Below are 16,637 nucleotides of genomic sequence, written 5' to 3' on the forward strand. Positions count from 1 at the left end.
AAGGGAGGAAAGAGAAAGATGGAGCAGACACTGAATAGAAGGGGGAGAAAGAGAAATGAAGCAGAAGCTGGGCTGAAAGGGAGGAAAGATGGGCAGATGCTGAATGGAAGGGGGAGAAAGAAGGGTGGATGATGGATGGGATGACAGAGGGGGCAGAAAGGAGGAAGAGAGGAGACAGATCAGATACTGGGCAGAAGCAGCAGACAGGGGCAGATGCTGGATGGAAAGAGGGGGAGGGGCAGATGCTGGATGGAAAGGGACCTCCCCCCCAGTCCATTGTGCTTTCTAGAAGCCAGTATTGTGGTGCAGCCTGGTCCCTGCTAGGTTTTCTCCCCCTAGAATGGGACAGACTGTGCTTTTGCCGGCAGAGGCAGAGTGGTGAGCCTGCACGATGGCGCAAATTAGCCCCCCTCCCCTCCCCACCCTACCCCACTCCACAAGTGTCCTCCACCCAGAACAGGACCGAATCTGGGTTCCCAGTGGCTGAGCAGTGAGCCTATCAAGGCATCCCCTACCGAGAATGGAACCAACTCTGCATTCCCGGCCTTTGTATGAGAGAGGTCTGCTGCCCCAGAGTAAGAAGACTTAAAGAAGACTTAGAGCAGGGGTGCCCACACTTTTTGGGCTTGCGAGCTACTTTTAAAATGACCAAGTCAAAATGATCTACCAACAATAAAATAAAACAAAAAAACACAACGCACACTGCATAGAAAATGTTAATTATCATTCCTATTCCAGGGTTTTTCAAAGAGGTCAAAGCAGATGACTCTATGCACTATCACCTCAGTAACAACCATACAAAAATAGACAAATATACCCCCCTCCCTTTTTACTAAACCATGATAGCAGTATTTAGAGCGCAGGGAGCTGTGCTGAATGCCCAGCGCTGCTCTCGACGCTCATAGGCTCCCTGCGCTAAAAAACTCTATTGCGGTTTAGTAAAAGGGGACCTTAGTGTAAAATATAGACAGCAGATATAAATTCAGACACATTTTGATCATTAAATTTAAAATAAAATCATTTTTCCTACCTTGTCTGGTGATTTCATGAGTCTCTGATTGCAATTTCTTCTTATGACTGTGCATACAATCTTTCTTCCCTTCTTTTATCCTGTATGCTTCCTCTCCTCCACACCTCATTCCTTCCCCCAACTTTTCCTTCCTCTTCCCTGCCCTTTCTTTCTCTCTGCCTCCCTTTCTTTTTTTTTTGTTTCTCTTCGTTCCTTCTGTCTCCCTGCCTGCCCTTTTTCTTTCTTTCTCCCTGCCCTCCCCCAAGCCACTGCCACTGCCATCGGGGATCAGGCCACCAATAGCAGGCCCCAAGCTCTCCCTGCTTCGGCCAACCAGCATTCCTCTCCCCGATGTCAATTCTGCCGTCAGGGAGAGTAAGGCTGATCAGCCCAAGATCGCGATCGACCTACTGGGGGAAATGCTGCCGGGTCCTGCCTTCGCGGAAACAGAAAGTAGGCAGGACCCGGCAGCAAGAAGAGCAAATGCTTCACTAACCTGTCTCCCGCATTAGCCCGTAGCGAACGCTTGCTTCAGGGCTCTCAACATGTGCGTGCCGGCTTACCTTCTCCCCCCCCCCCCCCCCGGACATAACTTCCGGTTTCGGAGGGAAGAGAAGAGAAGCCGGCACGCACATGTTAGAGCCCGGAGCATAAGTTCGCTATGGGCTGAAATCTCCAAGCCCCGCCCCGCCGTGCCGCCGGACCAATCAGCAAGCAAGGCTTTCATCTGTGTACGTGCTGAGTTCACTGCTCAGCATGGCTATTTCCTGCCGCGACGCCGGACTGGTAAGCTGCATGCCTGCATCGCCAGAATTTAGGTAGGCTGTTTTCATCCCCTTGGGAGTCCCGTGGGTCAGAGGGGCATCCCTGTGGGCCAGGGGGCGTCCCCGTGGGAGTCCCGTGGGCCAGGGGGGGAACCCGCGGGATCCCCGCGATCCCCGTTCCCGTGCAGATCTCTAGTCTCAACAACAGTTTATGGACTTTCTCCAGGAAATAGTACAAACCTTTTTTAAAGCTAGCTATATTAACCGCTCTTATCACATCCCCTGGCAAAGCATTCCAGAGCTTAACTATTCTCTGAGTAAAAAATATTTCTTCCTATTGATTTTAAAAGTAGTACTCTGTAACTTCATAGTCTTTGTAAATCTTGATGCAGAAAAAAATTGATCCACTTGTACCCGTTCTACACCTCTCAGGATTTTGTAGACTTCAATCATATCTCCTTTCAGTCTTCTCTTTTCCAAGCTGAAGAACCCTAACCTCTTTAATCTTTCCTCATATGTAAGGAGTTCCATTCCCTTTATCATCGTGGTTGCTCTTCTTTGAACCTTTTCTAGTGCCACTATATCTTTTTTGAGATAAGGAGAACCGAACGGAACGCAATACTCAAGGTGAGGTCACACCATTGAGCGATACAGAGGCATTATCGCATTCTTAGGACTCCTTTTATAAAGCCGCATTAGCGGTTTAACGCACGTAATAGCACGCACAATTTGCCGGCCTCGCTAGCCGCTACCGCCTCCTCTTGAGCAAGTGGTAATTTTTCGGCTAGCGCAGGGGTTAATGCTCGCTAAAAATGTGCGTGCGAAAAAGGAGCCCTTAGTCTTGTTTACCAGCCCTTTTCTAATAATTCCTAGCATCTTGTTTGCTTTCTTGGCCACTGCTGCACATTGGGTGGAAGGATTCAGTGTATTGTCCACAATGACACCCAGAACTTTTTCTTGAGTGCTGACCCCCAAGGTGGACCCTAACATATGGTAACTATGATTTGGTTTATTCTTCCCAATGTGCATTACTTTGCATTTGTCCACATTAAATTTCATCTGCCATTTGGACGCCAAGTCTTCCAATTTCTTAAGTTCTTCATGCAGTTTTTCACAGTCCACATGTGTTTTAACAACTTTATGTCGTTTAACAAGTTTAGTGTCATCTGCAAATGTAATCACCTCACTCATAGTTCCAATTTCCAGATCATTTATAAATAAGTTAAATAGCACCGGTCCCAGTACAGATCCCTCTGGCACACCACTATTTACCCTCCTCCATTGAGAAAAATGGCAATTTAACCTACCATTTGTTTTCTGTCTAATAACCAATTCTTAATCCACAATTGAACATTGCCTCCTATCCCATGACTCTTTAAATTTCTCAGGAGCCTCTCATGAGGAACTTTATCAAAAGCTTTTTGGAAATCTAGCTACGCTACATCAACCGGCTCACCTTTATCCACATTTTTATTCACACCTTCAAAGAAGTCAAGCAAATTGGTGAGGCAGGACCTCCCTGGGCTGATCCCATGCTGACTCTGTCTCATTAAATCATGTTTCTCTACGTGTTCCACAATTTTATTTTATTTTTTATAATTGTTTCCGCTATTTTGCCGAGCACTGAGATGAGGCTTACCGGTCTGTAATTCCCTGGAACTTCTCCTGGAACCTTTTTTATGTTTAAATTTGTTTTATTATTTTCGATAAACAACAAACATAAAATACAAGTCATCACATAGTGCATTGCAATGAGAAATGATCCCCCCTCCCATTCCCTCCCCCCTCCCCCCCCCCCCCAGGGAACAGCCACTGTGAAACTCGCCTGAATTGGTTTATTCTAACAATCTAGCTTTCGCTACGGGAGACAAAGTTAAACAAAAAGGTCTCCAACATTGAAGATACTGAAACCCTCTCTTAGAATGTATGTCTAGAACATCATGTCTTTCATAACTCGCCCAATAAATCATCTGAGTCCGCCATTGCGAGACGGAAGGCGTGTGCGGGGACAACCAGCATTGTAAAATAGTCTTTATGCCCACCAGAATAGCTCTTTGTACAAATGCATTCACCCCTGGTGTAACCGGGTCCAAGGAGAATTTCAGTGTAAAGAGAAAAGTCGACGTCTGTGTCCAGGAGCAATTCCATAGTGTCTGTATTGTACGTCCTATTCGCCGCCAGTAGGCTTGAATACCGGGGCATAACAGAAACATATGGCCAAGAGATGCTCTGGCAGCCGCACATCTGGGGCACCTTGCTGAAGTACTGATGTGGGTTTGATGCGCTCTTATGGGTGCTATATAGGCACGAACCAAGAATTTATAATATCGTTCCCTCTCTACTGCTGCCACCAGGATACGTGATCTCAATGTAAAGCCCCTCTTTATCATGGACTCTGTAATTGAGGTTTGTAGGTCCAAAGACCAGGATTCGGCCAAGGCTCTGTAGTCCAGGTCTCCAGCCAGCCCCTGCAAATAGCGATGATAAACACTGAGTGGGGTGGGTTCTTGGGCTGTTAAGCAGAGGGCCTCAGATAGCGTATCTTGAACTATGTCCAACAAAGCCTGTCTTGGCAAGGAATTCACGTAGTGTGACAATTGCCTATAACACAGCCAGTCACTAGCTGAAAGGACCTTAGTATCTAATAGTTTCTGGAAGGAATAGAGGGTCCCATCCGCATTCAGAATTTGAGACAGATAAAACACTCCCCCTCGAGCCCACCTAGATGGAGCCCTGAGACTTATTCCAGGAACATAATCAACGTTGCCATGTATTGGTAAATAAGGTGTCACTTCTGGTCTAATGTGCATTTGATTGCACAGTTTCTTCCAGGTTTTCCTCAACGGGCCCAGTAAGATATCCCCATAGTGTTGTGAGCGCAGAGGCAGTGTGGAAGCATGTATCATGTAGCTGCAATGATAGGGGGTATATGCAAGGCACTCGACCTCAGCCACCGAAAAATGGGAGGTCCCACATAGCCAATCATTTATATGTCGAAGCTGACATGCCATATTCATTCTGCCTAGATGTAAAAGTCCTAAGCCTCCCTGAGATACGGGTAGAAATAGTGTACGGAGGGGTATACGCGAACGCCTGCCACCCCACAGATACCCATTCAACGACTGGTGAAGAACTCTAAGGTGCCGGTGTTGTAACAGCAAGGGTAAGGTCTGTAATAGATACAGCCATTGGGGAATAATCATCATATTGTACAGGGCTATTCGCCCTAATAAAGATAGTGGGTAAGAGCGCCAGGCTCTGAGTTTCTGTCCCGTCAGATGGAGACGGGGGAGAACATTAAGTTTGTATATTTGAGTTAAATCTTGTGGGATCCAAATCCCCAAATAACGTAAAGATTTCGTGGCCCATTCCAATTGAAAGGGCCCCTGCCAGGAAGTTCGGACTTCATCTTGCAAAGGCATGACTAAGGATTTTTGCTTATTTAAGATTAGGCCAGAGAATAAATGGAACTCATCCAACAGCTCGAGGGCTCTAGTCAGGGATTGCTGGGGGCAAGCCAGGGTTAACAAAATATCGTCAGCAAATGCTAACACCCGTAATTGGGATGTTCCCTCCATTAATCCTACTAAAACATCATCTTTTTGTATTGTTCTAAGGAGGGGTTCCAGGTACAGTATGAATAGTAATGGTGACAATGGGCAACCCTGGCGTGCCCCCCTGCCCACCCCAAAGGGTGGTGTATGAATTCCATTTACCAGTATGGATGCTGTGGGGGACGTGTATAATGCTCGCAGTGCGGCTAGAAATTGCCCGCCTATACCTACATATTCCAGAACCGAAAACAAGTAAGGCCACAGGACCTGATCGAATGCTTTGGCCGCATCCAAGCTCACCAAAATGCCCTCAACGTGTGATTCTTGTGCCCTAGCCATAGCCAAAAGAGTGCGTCTCACGTTGAGGACAGAGTGGCGGCCCTGAACAAAGCCCACCTGCGCAGATGATATAATGTGTGATAAAAGCGGAGTGAGACGGTTTGCCAACAAACGGGATAGGATTTTTATGTCTACGTTTAGTAGGGATATAGGTCTGTAGGAGTCAACCTCTTCCCTAGGTTTGTTCGGTTTCGGGATCAGTGTTATAGTGGCAGAATTAGCGTAGGCCGGAAAAGCTCCGGTCTCTGTCACCTCCTCATAATAGGACATCAGTGACTCACAGAGCTGGGGCGACATCATCTTATAAAATTCTGCCGAAAACCCGTCAGGGCCCGGGGCAGTGCAGGAACGCAAGGTCTTAATGGCTTTTTGTATCTCTGGGCCTTCCAGGGGTCTGTTCAAAGTTTCCCGCTGGCGTTCAGTGAAACTAGGCAGGCCAGCATCAGTTAGATAATCAAGAACATCAGGGCCTGAGTATGGTTTGGGATTCGCGTAGAATGTCGAGAAGTGCCGATAGAATGCGTCCGCAATGTCTTTCGGTGCAGTGTGGTAGGTAGTGGGACTATGTTTAATTCTTGGTATATATCTGGAGTCCTGCCAGTTCTTAGTTATTGAAGCTAACATCCGGCCCGGTTTATTCCCAAACCTATGGTATTTGTATTTGCGGTAAATTAAGGAGCGTTTGGTGCGGTCATGTATTAATGTATTAAGAGCTACTTGTGCTACATGAAGGTCTTCCTTCAATTCAGTGGTTGGTGTGCTTATAAATTTCGCCTTCAAAGCTGTGCATTTTCTTTCCAAACTTATAATACTGGCCGCTATGCGTTTATTCCTTGCCACAACGTAGGCAATGATCTCCCCCCTGAGAACAGATTTAGCGGTTTCCCAGAAAAGGCCCGGTTCAGTTCGATGTTGTGCGTTATTTGTTAGGAAATCATCCCAGCGCGTTCTGAGGTAGGCCCCAAAGTCTGGGTCCTCTTGAAGGTAAGATGGGAATCTCCACCGACAGGCTCCCTGAGGAGGCTGTCCCCAAGCCAGGTCAACCCAAACAGGACAGTGGTCCGATATCTCCATAGGGCCTATAATAGAATCTGTGACTCGACCAAACCAGGATTCCGGAACCAGCATGTAGTCTATGCGTGAGAACGACCCGTGTGCCCGAGATTGGTGTGTGTAATCTCGCTCTGTTGGGTGGAGAAGTCTCCATGGATCTACCAGACCCAATGATTGACAGAGTAAGGGGATACCTTTGTTTAAGTTGGGCACCGTCAGCGTTTGGGGACCGGAACGATCCAAGGAAGTGTCTAGCACCTGGTTAAGGTCACCAGCTATTATCAGTGGCAGGGTAGTGTCTTGCAAGCCTAGGGATACCAATTTATCAAAAAATACTTGTGAGTATGTGTTCGGCCCATATACAATCAGCAGCCGGAAATCCGTGCCCTGCATAGATATCTTTAAGAGTAAGTATCTTCCCTCAGGATCCTCAGCAAGTGACGTCACTGAGCAGTGTAACCCCTTGCGTACAAGCAAACATATCCCGGCTCTTTTCCCAGATGAGGAGGCTGAATACACAGATCCCACCCATCCCCTTTGTAGTTTACAGTGTTCTTCCCGGGTCAATTTAGTCTCCTGGAGGCACGCTAAGTCCGCCCTATGGTGTTTTATCTGTCTCAAGAGCTTCGTACGTTTAATTGGTGATGTGATCCCAGACACATTCCAAGACAGAATACGGAGAGAGTGGTCACCCAGGGTCAAAGCACCAACAGCTTGAACCATCCGGCCGCATGTGATCTACACCCAGGTGCCCAGCCTCGCCCGGGTGAGCCAATATGTCCCCGCAGCAACTAATAATCAGGCAAATATGAACAAGTAACATCCCCAATAACCCATCAGTAGGCTGTTCCCCACACTCCAACACCCTCCCCCCCTCACCCCCAAAAATCCCAAAGACCATATCCCCGAAGGAATATGTGGTAGGTCCGAGAATGGCGCCTCACGAGACCCCACCCCCACCCCTGTAAACAATAATTCAACAGTGCCCCCATCATTTCAGGCTAATAACATTTCAGACTAATAACATTTCAGTCTAATAACATTTCAGTAACATTCAACTTAACAATAGCCGGTTCTGCCTTCCAGTATGAATCACGCCGCCTCTTCGTTTGCGCCTATGTCGGCTCGGACGTTGGTGTGATGGCCTTGTTTATATAGTCAGCGGCTGTCACAGCCTCGGTGAACACGTGCCACGAGCCCTCATGGTGTATCTTTAGGACCGCTGGATAGATGAACTGAAAACGATACTTATTTTCTTCCAGCTTAGAGCACAGAGGGTAGAAGGCTTTCCTGCGTTCAGTGAGAGCTGCAGAGTAATCCTGGCTTATCCGTATTGCAGAGCCTCTGAACTTCACTGCGTCGCGTTTAGTGCGGTACTGTCGCAGGATCTCCAGTTTGTGTCTGTAGTTGAGGATTTTCACAATCACCACCCTAGGCCTGGAGTCCCTTGTCGGACGGGGGCCGAGGCGATGTGCTCTTTCCAAGCACAGTGGGCCCAGAGATGTTGTGTCTGGGAATTCCAGCTCCAGCCAGCCCTCCAGCTCCGCAGTTAATTGATTGTCGGGTATAGTTTCGGGCACACCCATAAGGCGTAGGTTCCCTCGGCGAGAACGGTTCTCTAGATCATCCAGTTTAGCAGCTTGTAACTGAACCGTCTCTTGCAGGGCCGAGAGATCCATTTCGTGTGAGTTTAGGGTGTCTTCTGCTGCCGACACCCGGTGCTCCAATTCGGTCGTTCTGGCCGTCGTGTCCGACATCAGCTGTTCCAGCCTGGTCATTTGGGTTGTTAGGGCTTCTATCTGGGGGCCCAGGACCTGTGCCACCGCCGCCTTCAGTTCCAGCAGTGCCCCAGCCGAGAACTCCGTGACCGCCGTTCCGGATGCGGCCGCCATCTTGCCTGCCCCGGGACTGGCACGCTCTCTGTCTTTTCGCGCTGTTTTCGCGCGTGCCGCCTCCTGGGAACGGGTCAAATACCGTTCCATGCGGTCTAGCGTTTGTTGCTAGGCAGTCTTCGCTCTCGGGCGGTCCAATTGTCGGCGGTATGTGCGGGGGCAGAGACGGGGCCTCGGAGCTGAGTGGGAACGCGTCCTCACTCGCTCATGGCGTCAGGTGACCTTCTGGAACCTTTTTTAAAAATCAGCATAACATTGGCCACCCTCCAGTCTTCAGTTACTACAGACGATTTTAACGACAGGTTACAGATCACTAACAACTGATCAGCAATTTTATGTTTGAGTTCTTTCAGTACCCTGGGATGTGTACCATCTGGTCCAAGTGATTTATCACTCTTTAACTTGTCAATTTGGCTTAGTTCACAGGTTCACAGGTTCACAGAGATTTCTTTCAATTCCTCCACCTCATCACCCTTGAAAACCATTTCCGGATCTGGAAGATTTCTTACATCTTCTTCCATAAAGACTGAAACAAAGTATTCATTCAGTCTCTCCGCTATGGCCCTATCCTCCCTGAGCTCACCTTTTATTCCTTGGTCATCCAGTGTTCCCACAGATTCCCTCACAGGTTTTCTGCTTTTGATGTACCTAAAAAATTGTTGTTATGAGTTTTTTGCCTCTTTGGCAAATTGTTCTTCATATCTTAAAAATAATTACTTACTGACCAGACTAAATAGCTGCACAGTTTCATAAAATGTGTAGTTATATCATTGGATTTTATTAGTTTGCAAATGGCAGTTTAACAAGTTAAAGGCTCCTGCAGAAGAGCTTCTTACTGTGGGCTAGCAATGTAAATGCTCCAATGCTCATTCAATTTCTATGAGCATCGAAGCATTTACCTTGTCAGCCTGTGGTAAGAAGCTCTTCCGCAGTTTAATAAAACCCAGCATAAACAATGTTTTCATATGAAAGAGATATACCATATACAAAATAACTCTAGCGTCCTTGTCTTCACAACATGCTGTTATTTTATTTGACAGGATATGTTTTAACTTTTTTTTTTAACTTATCCAATACATATTATTTTTCTGTTTGGCAGATGAAGCTACCTTAATTCATCAACAAAGCCTGCTTCTGCTGCACTCTGGGCAGCACCTCTACATGATCACATGACTCTTGATATGGATGCGGTCCTGTCAGACTTTGTTCGGTCCACAGGGGCAGAACCTGGTCTGGCAAGAGACCTGCTGGAAGGTAAGTTTTCTCAATGTGCATATACCTATCTGTTCAGCCCTATGAATTTATTTTGAAAACCTACTTTAAAGCCATGATTCCTCCTAAGAGTTTGTTTCTGTGTTAAAATTTGATTAACTACCCTTCAAAGTTGCATATCAAGATGATAAACAAAGCATATATTAAAGGAAATGGTTTTGATCCACATAAAAATTACACAATGGTGATAACTGAGTTTCAAAAGCCACCTAGGCCTTCTTCAGTCATGGCATTAGAATAATATAAGCTAACAGACTCTTCTGGTGACTCCATGACTAATGGAACTCTGGCTAAAGATTGGAAGATATCACAATTTCATCATGTGACTTACATTTCTTATATACTGTTTTTATTCAGAGCAGTTTACATTAAGGTACTCTTAAGTATGTCTCCCTATCTATCCTGGCAGGCTCACAGACTAACCTACAGTACCTAGAGTAATAGAGGGTTAAGTGACTTGCCTAGGGTCACAAGGAGCAGCACAGAGATTGAACCCACAACCTCAGGGTTCTGAGGCAGGAGTTCTAACTACTAGGCCACTCCTCCTCATGATGGAATTTAATGTGTGCTTTTATATATGCATATCCCTCCAGGATTTGTATTATAGGAGCTTATTGGTTATGATAATCATTTAACTAAAATCGCATTGCACTAAACACAGGACACTGCCTTGCAACCAAAAAAAAAAAAAAAATACTATGCAGCAAATACTAGCAGCATCATGATAGAACTAGAAATATGAGAATTCTGAAATGTCCAGTGTTTTGAAGCACCTGGTAGTTTTTGAAAAGTTTTTAGTTTATGGCAGTATATTACAAACTGTGTGCCATGAGATTCCAGGTGTGCCATGAGACGCCGGCGAGGAGGAGAGGCACTAGCGCCAGCTGACATGCCTGCAGGATGTGCCTCTCGCAGCGAGAGGCACATTGGCAGTCAGCCGTGCCAGCACCTCTGTTCCTCTCTGGTGCTTCTCCTCACCTATCCTTCTTTCATCCCCACCCCCACCCCCACTTGTGTAGTAATAGCAAGCTCAGGACCCCATTTGGAGGGCTTCTGCTCATGCATGTACATTGATGTAATGACATCACACATGTGCATGATGTTATCACATTGACATCTGTGCCCTCCAGATGCATCCCTGAGTTTAGTATGTCACAGATTCAAAACATTTGAGAGACATTGGTTTGCTGAGAAACTTTAAACCTTTTGAAAATATTTCCTATAAGCCATTATTCCTTGTAGAGTTAATTTCAGCATATATCCTTTATCATGTTCTTTCTACATTCCACGATACTTAGCTTACTGCTTTGTATGGTTATGGCTACTATGGCAAGGTACTTTGTATAGTTATGGCTTCTATGGCTACAACGGCAAGGTAGCTTTCAAAGTGCTCAGTGAAAGAGATTTGAAATGTAATTACCATATTTTTCGGTCTATAAGACGCACCTGACCATAAGATGCATCTACGTGTAGAAGAGGAAAAACCAAGAAAAATAATTTGGTTCAGATTTTTTTTTCTTGGGTTTTCCTCCTCTACACATAGGTTGGTATGGTGCTGGGAAGCCCGAAGCAGCAGCCAGCAGCTCCCCGGTACCTTTTTTAACTGACTAACGTGTTGAATAGCGTGATCTTCTGCTGGACAGCTGTTTTTCTCATTGCAAAGCGGCGCACAACGCAGAAGCGCAATCGTTGCGCTTCCTGTCTGGTCCTGTGCTGCTCCATGATTGGCTGAGGTCAGTTCTCAATCGAGAACTGACCTCAGCCAATCACGGAGCGGCATGGGACCAGGCAGGAAGCGCAAAGATTGCGCTCCTCCGTTATGCGATGCTCTGCAACAAGAAAGGCAGCTGTCCAGCAGGAGACTGTGCTGGACCACCACCAGTTTAAAAAAAGGGGGCGGGGGGAGGTGTATTGGCTCCATAAGACGCTCCAAAATGAGGATTATATAAGTCTAGTTTTCCTGTAGAAAAGAATGCCAAAAATGCTAAATAATTGAATATACCATACATACTTAAATATAAATCCATCTGAATATAAACCAAGATACCATTTTTGCCCCCCACTTTTTAGGGGAAAATGGTAACGTGAATATAAACCGAGGGTTAATTTTTTTTACATTTATTTATTTATTTAATTAATTTTCTATCCCATTGTCCCCAAAGAGCTCAGATCAGGTAACAAGTTAAACATACATAGTATACAGTACAATTAACAGGTTATGATTTGTGCTGGATTTGCTATAATTTCAGTACAAGTTTACGATTCAAGTTTTTATCCTGACTTGACATATACTAGGGGTCTTATACTAATATACATAATATATAGTTTACCGGTTACAATTTGCCATAGTTATCCTTATAAAGCAAGTTTTCCTGTATAAGTTTTGTCCTAATTGACACACAAACAATGTACAAGTTAAATTTGCCATCGTACAGTGCAAGATTTTACAAGTTTCCTTTACGTGACACATATTGGGTTTTGGTACCAATATACATTTCTTTGTAATCCGTCAGTCAAAGGCAGGGGAGTTAGGTGAAGAAGTATGTTTTTATTGCTTTCCTTTGAGGAGTCCTTCAAGGGATCTGATCTGCGGGGGCAGTTGATTCCAGTGGCTCGGTATGAAGTGGGAGTAGGAACGTCGTTTGGCAGTTTGCAGTTGAAGGGCACAACCAGGGGGCATTTTAAGGCCTATTTCATCCTGGGAGTGAAGGGACCGGTTCGGCACATATGGAGAAAGCTTAGCCATCATGTAGCCCGTCACCATGTTGTGCAAGGATTTGAACACTAGCATCAGACCCTTGAACACACAACATTTGGCTATGGGCAGCCAGTGAGCCGACGCTAAAGCCTGGGAGACAGGGTCGAAAGAGGATTTTCAGAAGTCTGCTTGCCGCATTTTGAACACACTGGAGACGTCGTACGTTCTTTACTGTGAGACTGTTGAATAGCACATTTCAGTAATCTATGCGGGAAAGTACTAAGGCATAGAGAAGCTGGGTGAAGTCAGACTCTGAAAAGTAGTTCCTTATTTTTCAGAATTGTCGCAGGTAGTAAAATGAGGAAATTATGGTTGAGAGAGATGGTTGGAAAAAAAAAAGGTTGCAGTCAAAGAGTATTCCTAGGTTGCGCGCTAGGTCTTTTGCAGTTATGATCGAGTCCCAGCGCAGTGAGGGACAGGAGCAGTTGCAGTATTCTTTGTGCTGTATCTTAAAACAGACAGGCAACCAATAAGAAATAAATAATTGTGTTACATGTTGGAATCTCCAAACTCCACCCAAAAGTCTTAAAATTGAATTTTGTAAAGTTTGGAGCCTCCGCAAATTCCCAGAAGCAAAGCTCCCTGTAAACCAGGGAAGCAGATGTACAAGTCATGATGTGTTCTGAGCAGAAGTTTGTTTGGACTGGGCTGGCACGTGGTGGGGGGGAAGGGTGCAAAGACCAGCAATTTTTGAAAATTATGCCAAATTATATAAAAAAAATTGAGAAGTTGAATTATTTCTATTGAACTGAAAAGAAAATATAAAAAAACTACATAAATGTTACTCAGAATATTTGCTAATGAATCATTGTGTTCCTCAGGGTTTATCTTCAACATTATTTAATATTTTTCTCATACCACTTTGTACAGTGTTGAAATCTTTGGAAGTTGAATATCATCTTTATGCTGATGACCCTGGGCAAGTCACTTAATCCTCCACTGCCCCAGGTATATTAGATAGACTGTGAGCCCACCAGGACAGATAGGGAAAATGCTTGAGTATCTGAAAGTAAACTGCTTAAGCTATAAACGGTATATAAATACTTAAATAAATAAATAGATTTCTTGAATTTCTCCTTAGATAAGATCAGTAATTGACTGTATGATAATTATCTCAAAGTGAATGTGGAGAAGACGAAAATCATTTTGCTTTCAAGTCATGTTATTTATGATTTTCCAACACTGGTTACATTCAAGGAAGTGACAATTTCATTTGTAAGAACACTTAATACTTTAGGAGTATATTTGGATACTTATTTGAAGATGAAATAACATGTTTCTTATATTGTTAAAAAAATCTTTTTTAACCTTAGGTTTTTTGCATCATTTGAACTCGGTGTTAACCAATTCTAATTTTTATTTGGTCATTCAAAGTCTGATTTTTCTACATTTGGCTATTATAATTCCTTGCTAATGGGTGTCCCTAAGAAATATTTGAGATCTCTACACATTGCTCCTGTTCTTAAAAAATTGCACTGTTTGCCAATTGAGTATTGTATTCAGTATAAATTGTTGCTATTTGGTTTTAAAACATTGGTTAGCAGGAAATCTCCAGTTTTGATAGACTCCCTTTGTATTTATCAACCAACACGGAACTTATGTTCCTTGAACAGTAATGCCCTGGTGGTCCCATTTGTTTGTGAAATTCACCGCGAAGAATACAGGAAATCTATATTCTATGTGCGTGGACCACAGTTATGGAACCAATTACCTGAGCAACTGCGAGGGCTTAATGATATTAACTGCTTCAAGAGTTTGGGCTCCTTTTTAGCACATGCACTGGAGTACCGTATTTTCACGCATATAACGCGTGCGTTATACGCGTTTTTACCTACCGCGCATACCCCTCGCGCGTTATACGCGTGAGCGCGGTATACAAAAGTTTTTCTACATAGTTCCCACCCTGCCCGACGCCCGATTCACCCCCCCATCAGGACCGCTCGCTCCTCCACCCCGAACGACCGCTCGCACGCGCTCCCACCTGCACCCGCATCCACGATCGGAGCAAGAGGGAGCCCAAGCCCTCTTGCCCGGCCGACTCCCCAACTCCCCGACAATATCGGGCCAGGAGGGAGCCCAAACCCTCCTGGCCACGGCGACCCCCTACCCCCACCCCGCACTACATTACGGGCAGGAGGGATCCCAGGCCCTCCTGCCCTCGAAGCAAACCCCCTTCCCTCCAACGACCGCCCCCCCCAAGAACCTCCGACCGCCCCCCCAGCCGACCCGCGACCCCCCTGGCCGACCCCCACGACACCCCCACCCCTCTTCCCCGTACCTTTGGAAGTTGGCCGGACAGACGGGAGCCAAACCCGCCTGTCCGGCAGGCAGCCAACGACGGAATGAGGCCGGATTGGCCCATCCGTCCCAAAGCTCCGCCTACTGGTGGGGCCTAAGGCACGTGGGCCAATCAGAATAGGCCCTGGAGCCTTAGGTCCCACCTGGGGGTGCGGCCTGAGGCACATGGTCGGGTTGGGCCCATGTGCCTCAGGCCGCGCCCCCAGGTGGGACCTAAGGCTCCAGGGCCTATTCTGATTGGCCCACGCGCCTTAGGCCCCACCAGTAGGCGGAGCTTTGGGACGGATGGGCCAATCCGGCCTCATTCCGTCATTGGCTGCCTGCCGGACAGGCGGGTTTGGCTCCCGTCTGTCCGGCCAACTTCCAAAGGTACGGGGAAGGGGGGTGGGGGTGTCGTGGGGGTCGGCCAGGGGGGTCGCGGGTCGGCTGGGGGGGCGGTCGGAGGTTCTTTGGGGGGGCGGTCATTGGAGGGAGGGGGGTTTGCGTCGAGGGCAGGAGGGCCTGGGATCCCTCCTGCCCATAATGTAGTGCGGGGTGGGGGTAGGGGGTCGCCGTGGCCAGGAGGGTTTGGGCTCCCTTCTGGCCCGATATTGTCGGGGAGTCGGCGGTCCTTCGGGGTGGGGGTGCGAGCGGTCCTGCGAGGGGGGGTGGTGAATCGAACGTCGGGGGTGGGGACAGGACTTCAAGGGGGAGAGGAGAGTCGGGGCGGGCGAAAGGAGAGTCGGGGTGGCCAGAGGAGAGTCGGTGCGGGTGAAAGGAGAGTTGGGCAGCATGCACGGTATACGTGTGTGCGCGGTATATAAAAATTTCTGTACATAAAGTTGTGTTTTTCGCGCGCTATACCCGTGTGCGCGTTTTACACGGGTGCGCGTTATCTATGTGAAAATACGGTAGTGCGCACTATAGCATGCGCTACCTGAAAAACTACCGCCTGCTCAAGAGGAGGCGGCAGCAGCTAGCATGCGTGGAATTTTAGTGCAAGCTATTTCACGCGTTAAGGCCCTAACGCACCTTTGTGAAAGGAGCCCTTTGTTGAAAATGTTTATGGAGACATATCAATGCTGATTTTCTAGGTTTTATTAAAATCAAGTATTTTGAAGTTTATTATATAATTGTTTTAATATATTTGTCTGTTATAAATTATGTATGTTTGTTGGAATCCACCTAGAAATGTTGCTAGAGCGGAATATAATTTTTTCAAATAAATTAAATGTGCATCTGGGCCTGAAGGTATTGAGTTTCTAAATACAGTTGCTCTAGTGCATTACAATAATAATAATAATAGTAGTAATAATAATAATAATGACAGGGAATCAGCTTGGAATCTACATATTCCCAGAGTCAAAATAGTTTTCACACTCATCAGCATTTTTGCCAGAATAATTTTGCCCTCTTAGAAAAATTGCTTTGTCTCAGTGCACAGGTTTGAGTAGTTCACTTGGGAACTTCATGGGAGAGGCAATGCTTCAATTAGCTGAATTTCTAGTCTGGAGAAATGGTGTTCCTCAAGAAAATGTGGGAGAGGGAATTATATTTAAAAGGCAAGGAGAACTATATGTTAAAAAAAAAAAAAACAGCTTTCTTTATAAGGTAGGATGGTCCTTCAAACTATGCAAAATGCCTATTATCCCAGGACAAACAGGCATGATATTCTCACATGTGGGTGACGTCATCTACGGAGCCCCAGCGCGGACAGCT

At 46.1% G+C, this 16,637-nt stretch overlaps 1 protein-coding gene across 5 annotated transcripts in view; it reads left to right on the plus strand.

Moving 5' to 3' along the window:
- Window positions 1-16,637, plus strand: part of OTUD7A (OTU deubiquitinase 7A) — a 548,435-nt gene that overhangs the window by 273,961 nt on the left and 257,837 nt on the right. For all 5 annotated transcript variants that reach the window (XM_033921034.1, XM_033921035.1, XM_033921037.1 and 2 more), the window contains one exon: window positions 9,711-9,865. In XM_033921034.1, the coding sequence (XP_033776925.1) occupies window positions 9,781-9,865 (85 nt within the window). In that variant the 5' untranslated portion in view covers window positions 9,711-9,780. The remainder of the gene's footprint in view (window positions 1-9,710; window positions 9,866-16,637) is intronic.

This window comes from Geotrypetes seraphini, chromosome 14 (assembly GCF_902459505.1).
Source record: "Geotrypetes seraphini chromosome 14, aGeoSer1.1, whole genome shotgun sequence".
NCBI classification, from domain to species: Eukaryota; Metazoa; Chordata; class Amphibia; order Gymnophiona; family Dermophiidae; genus Geotrypetes; species Geotrypetes seraphini.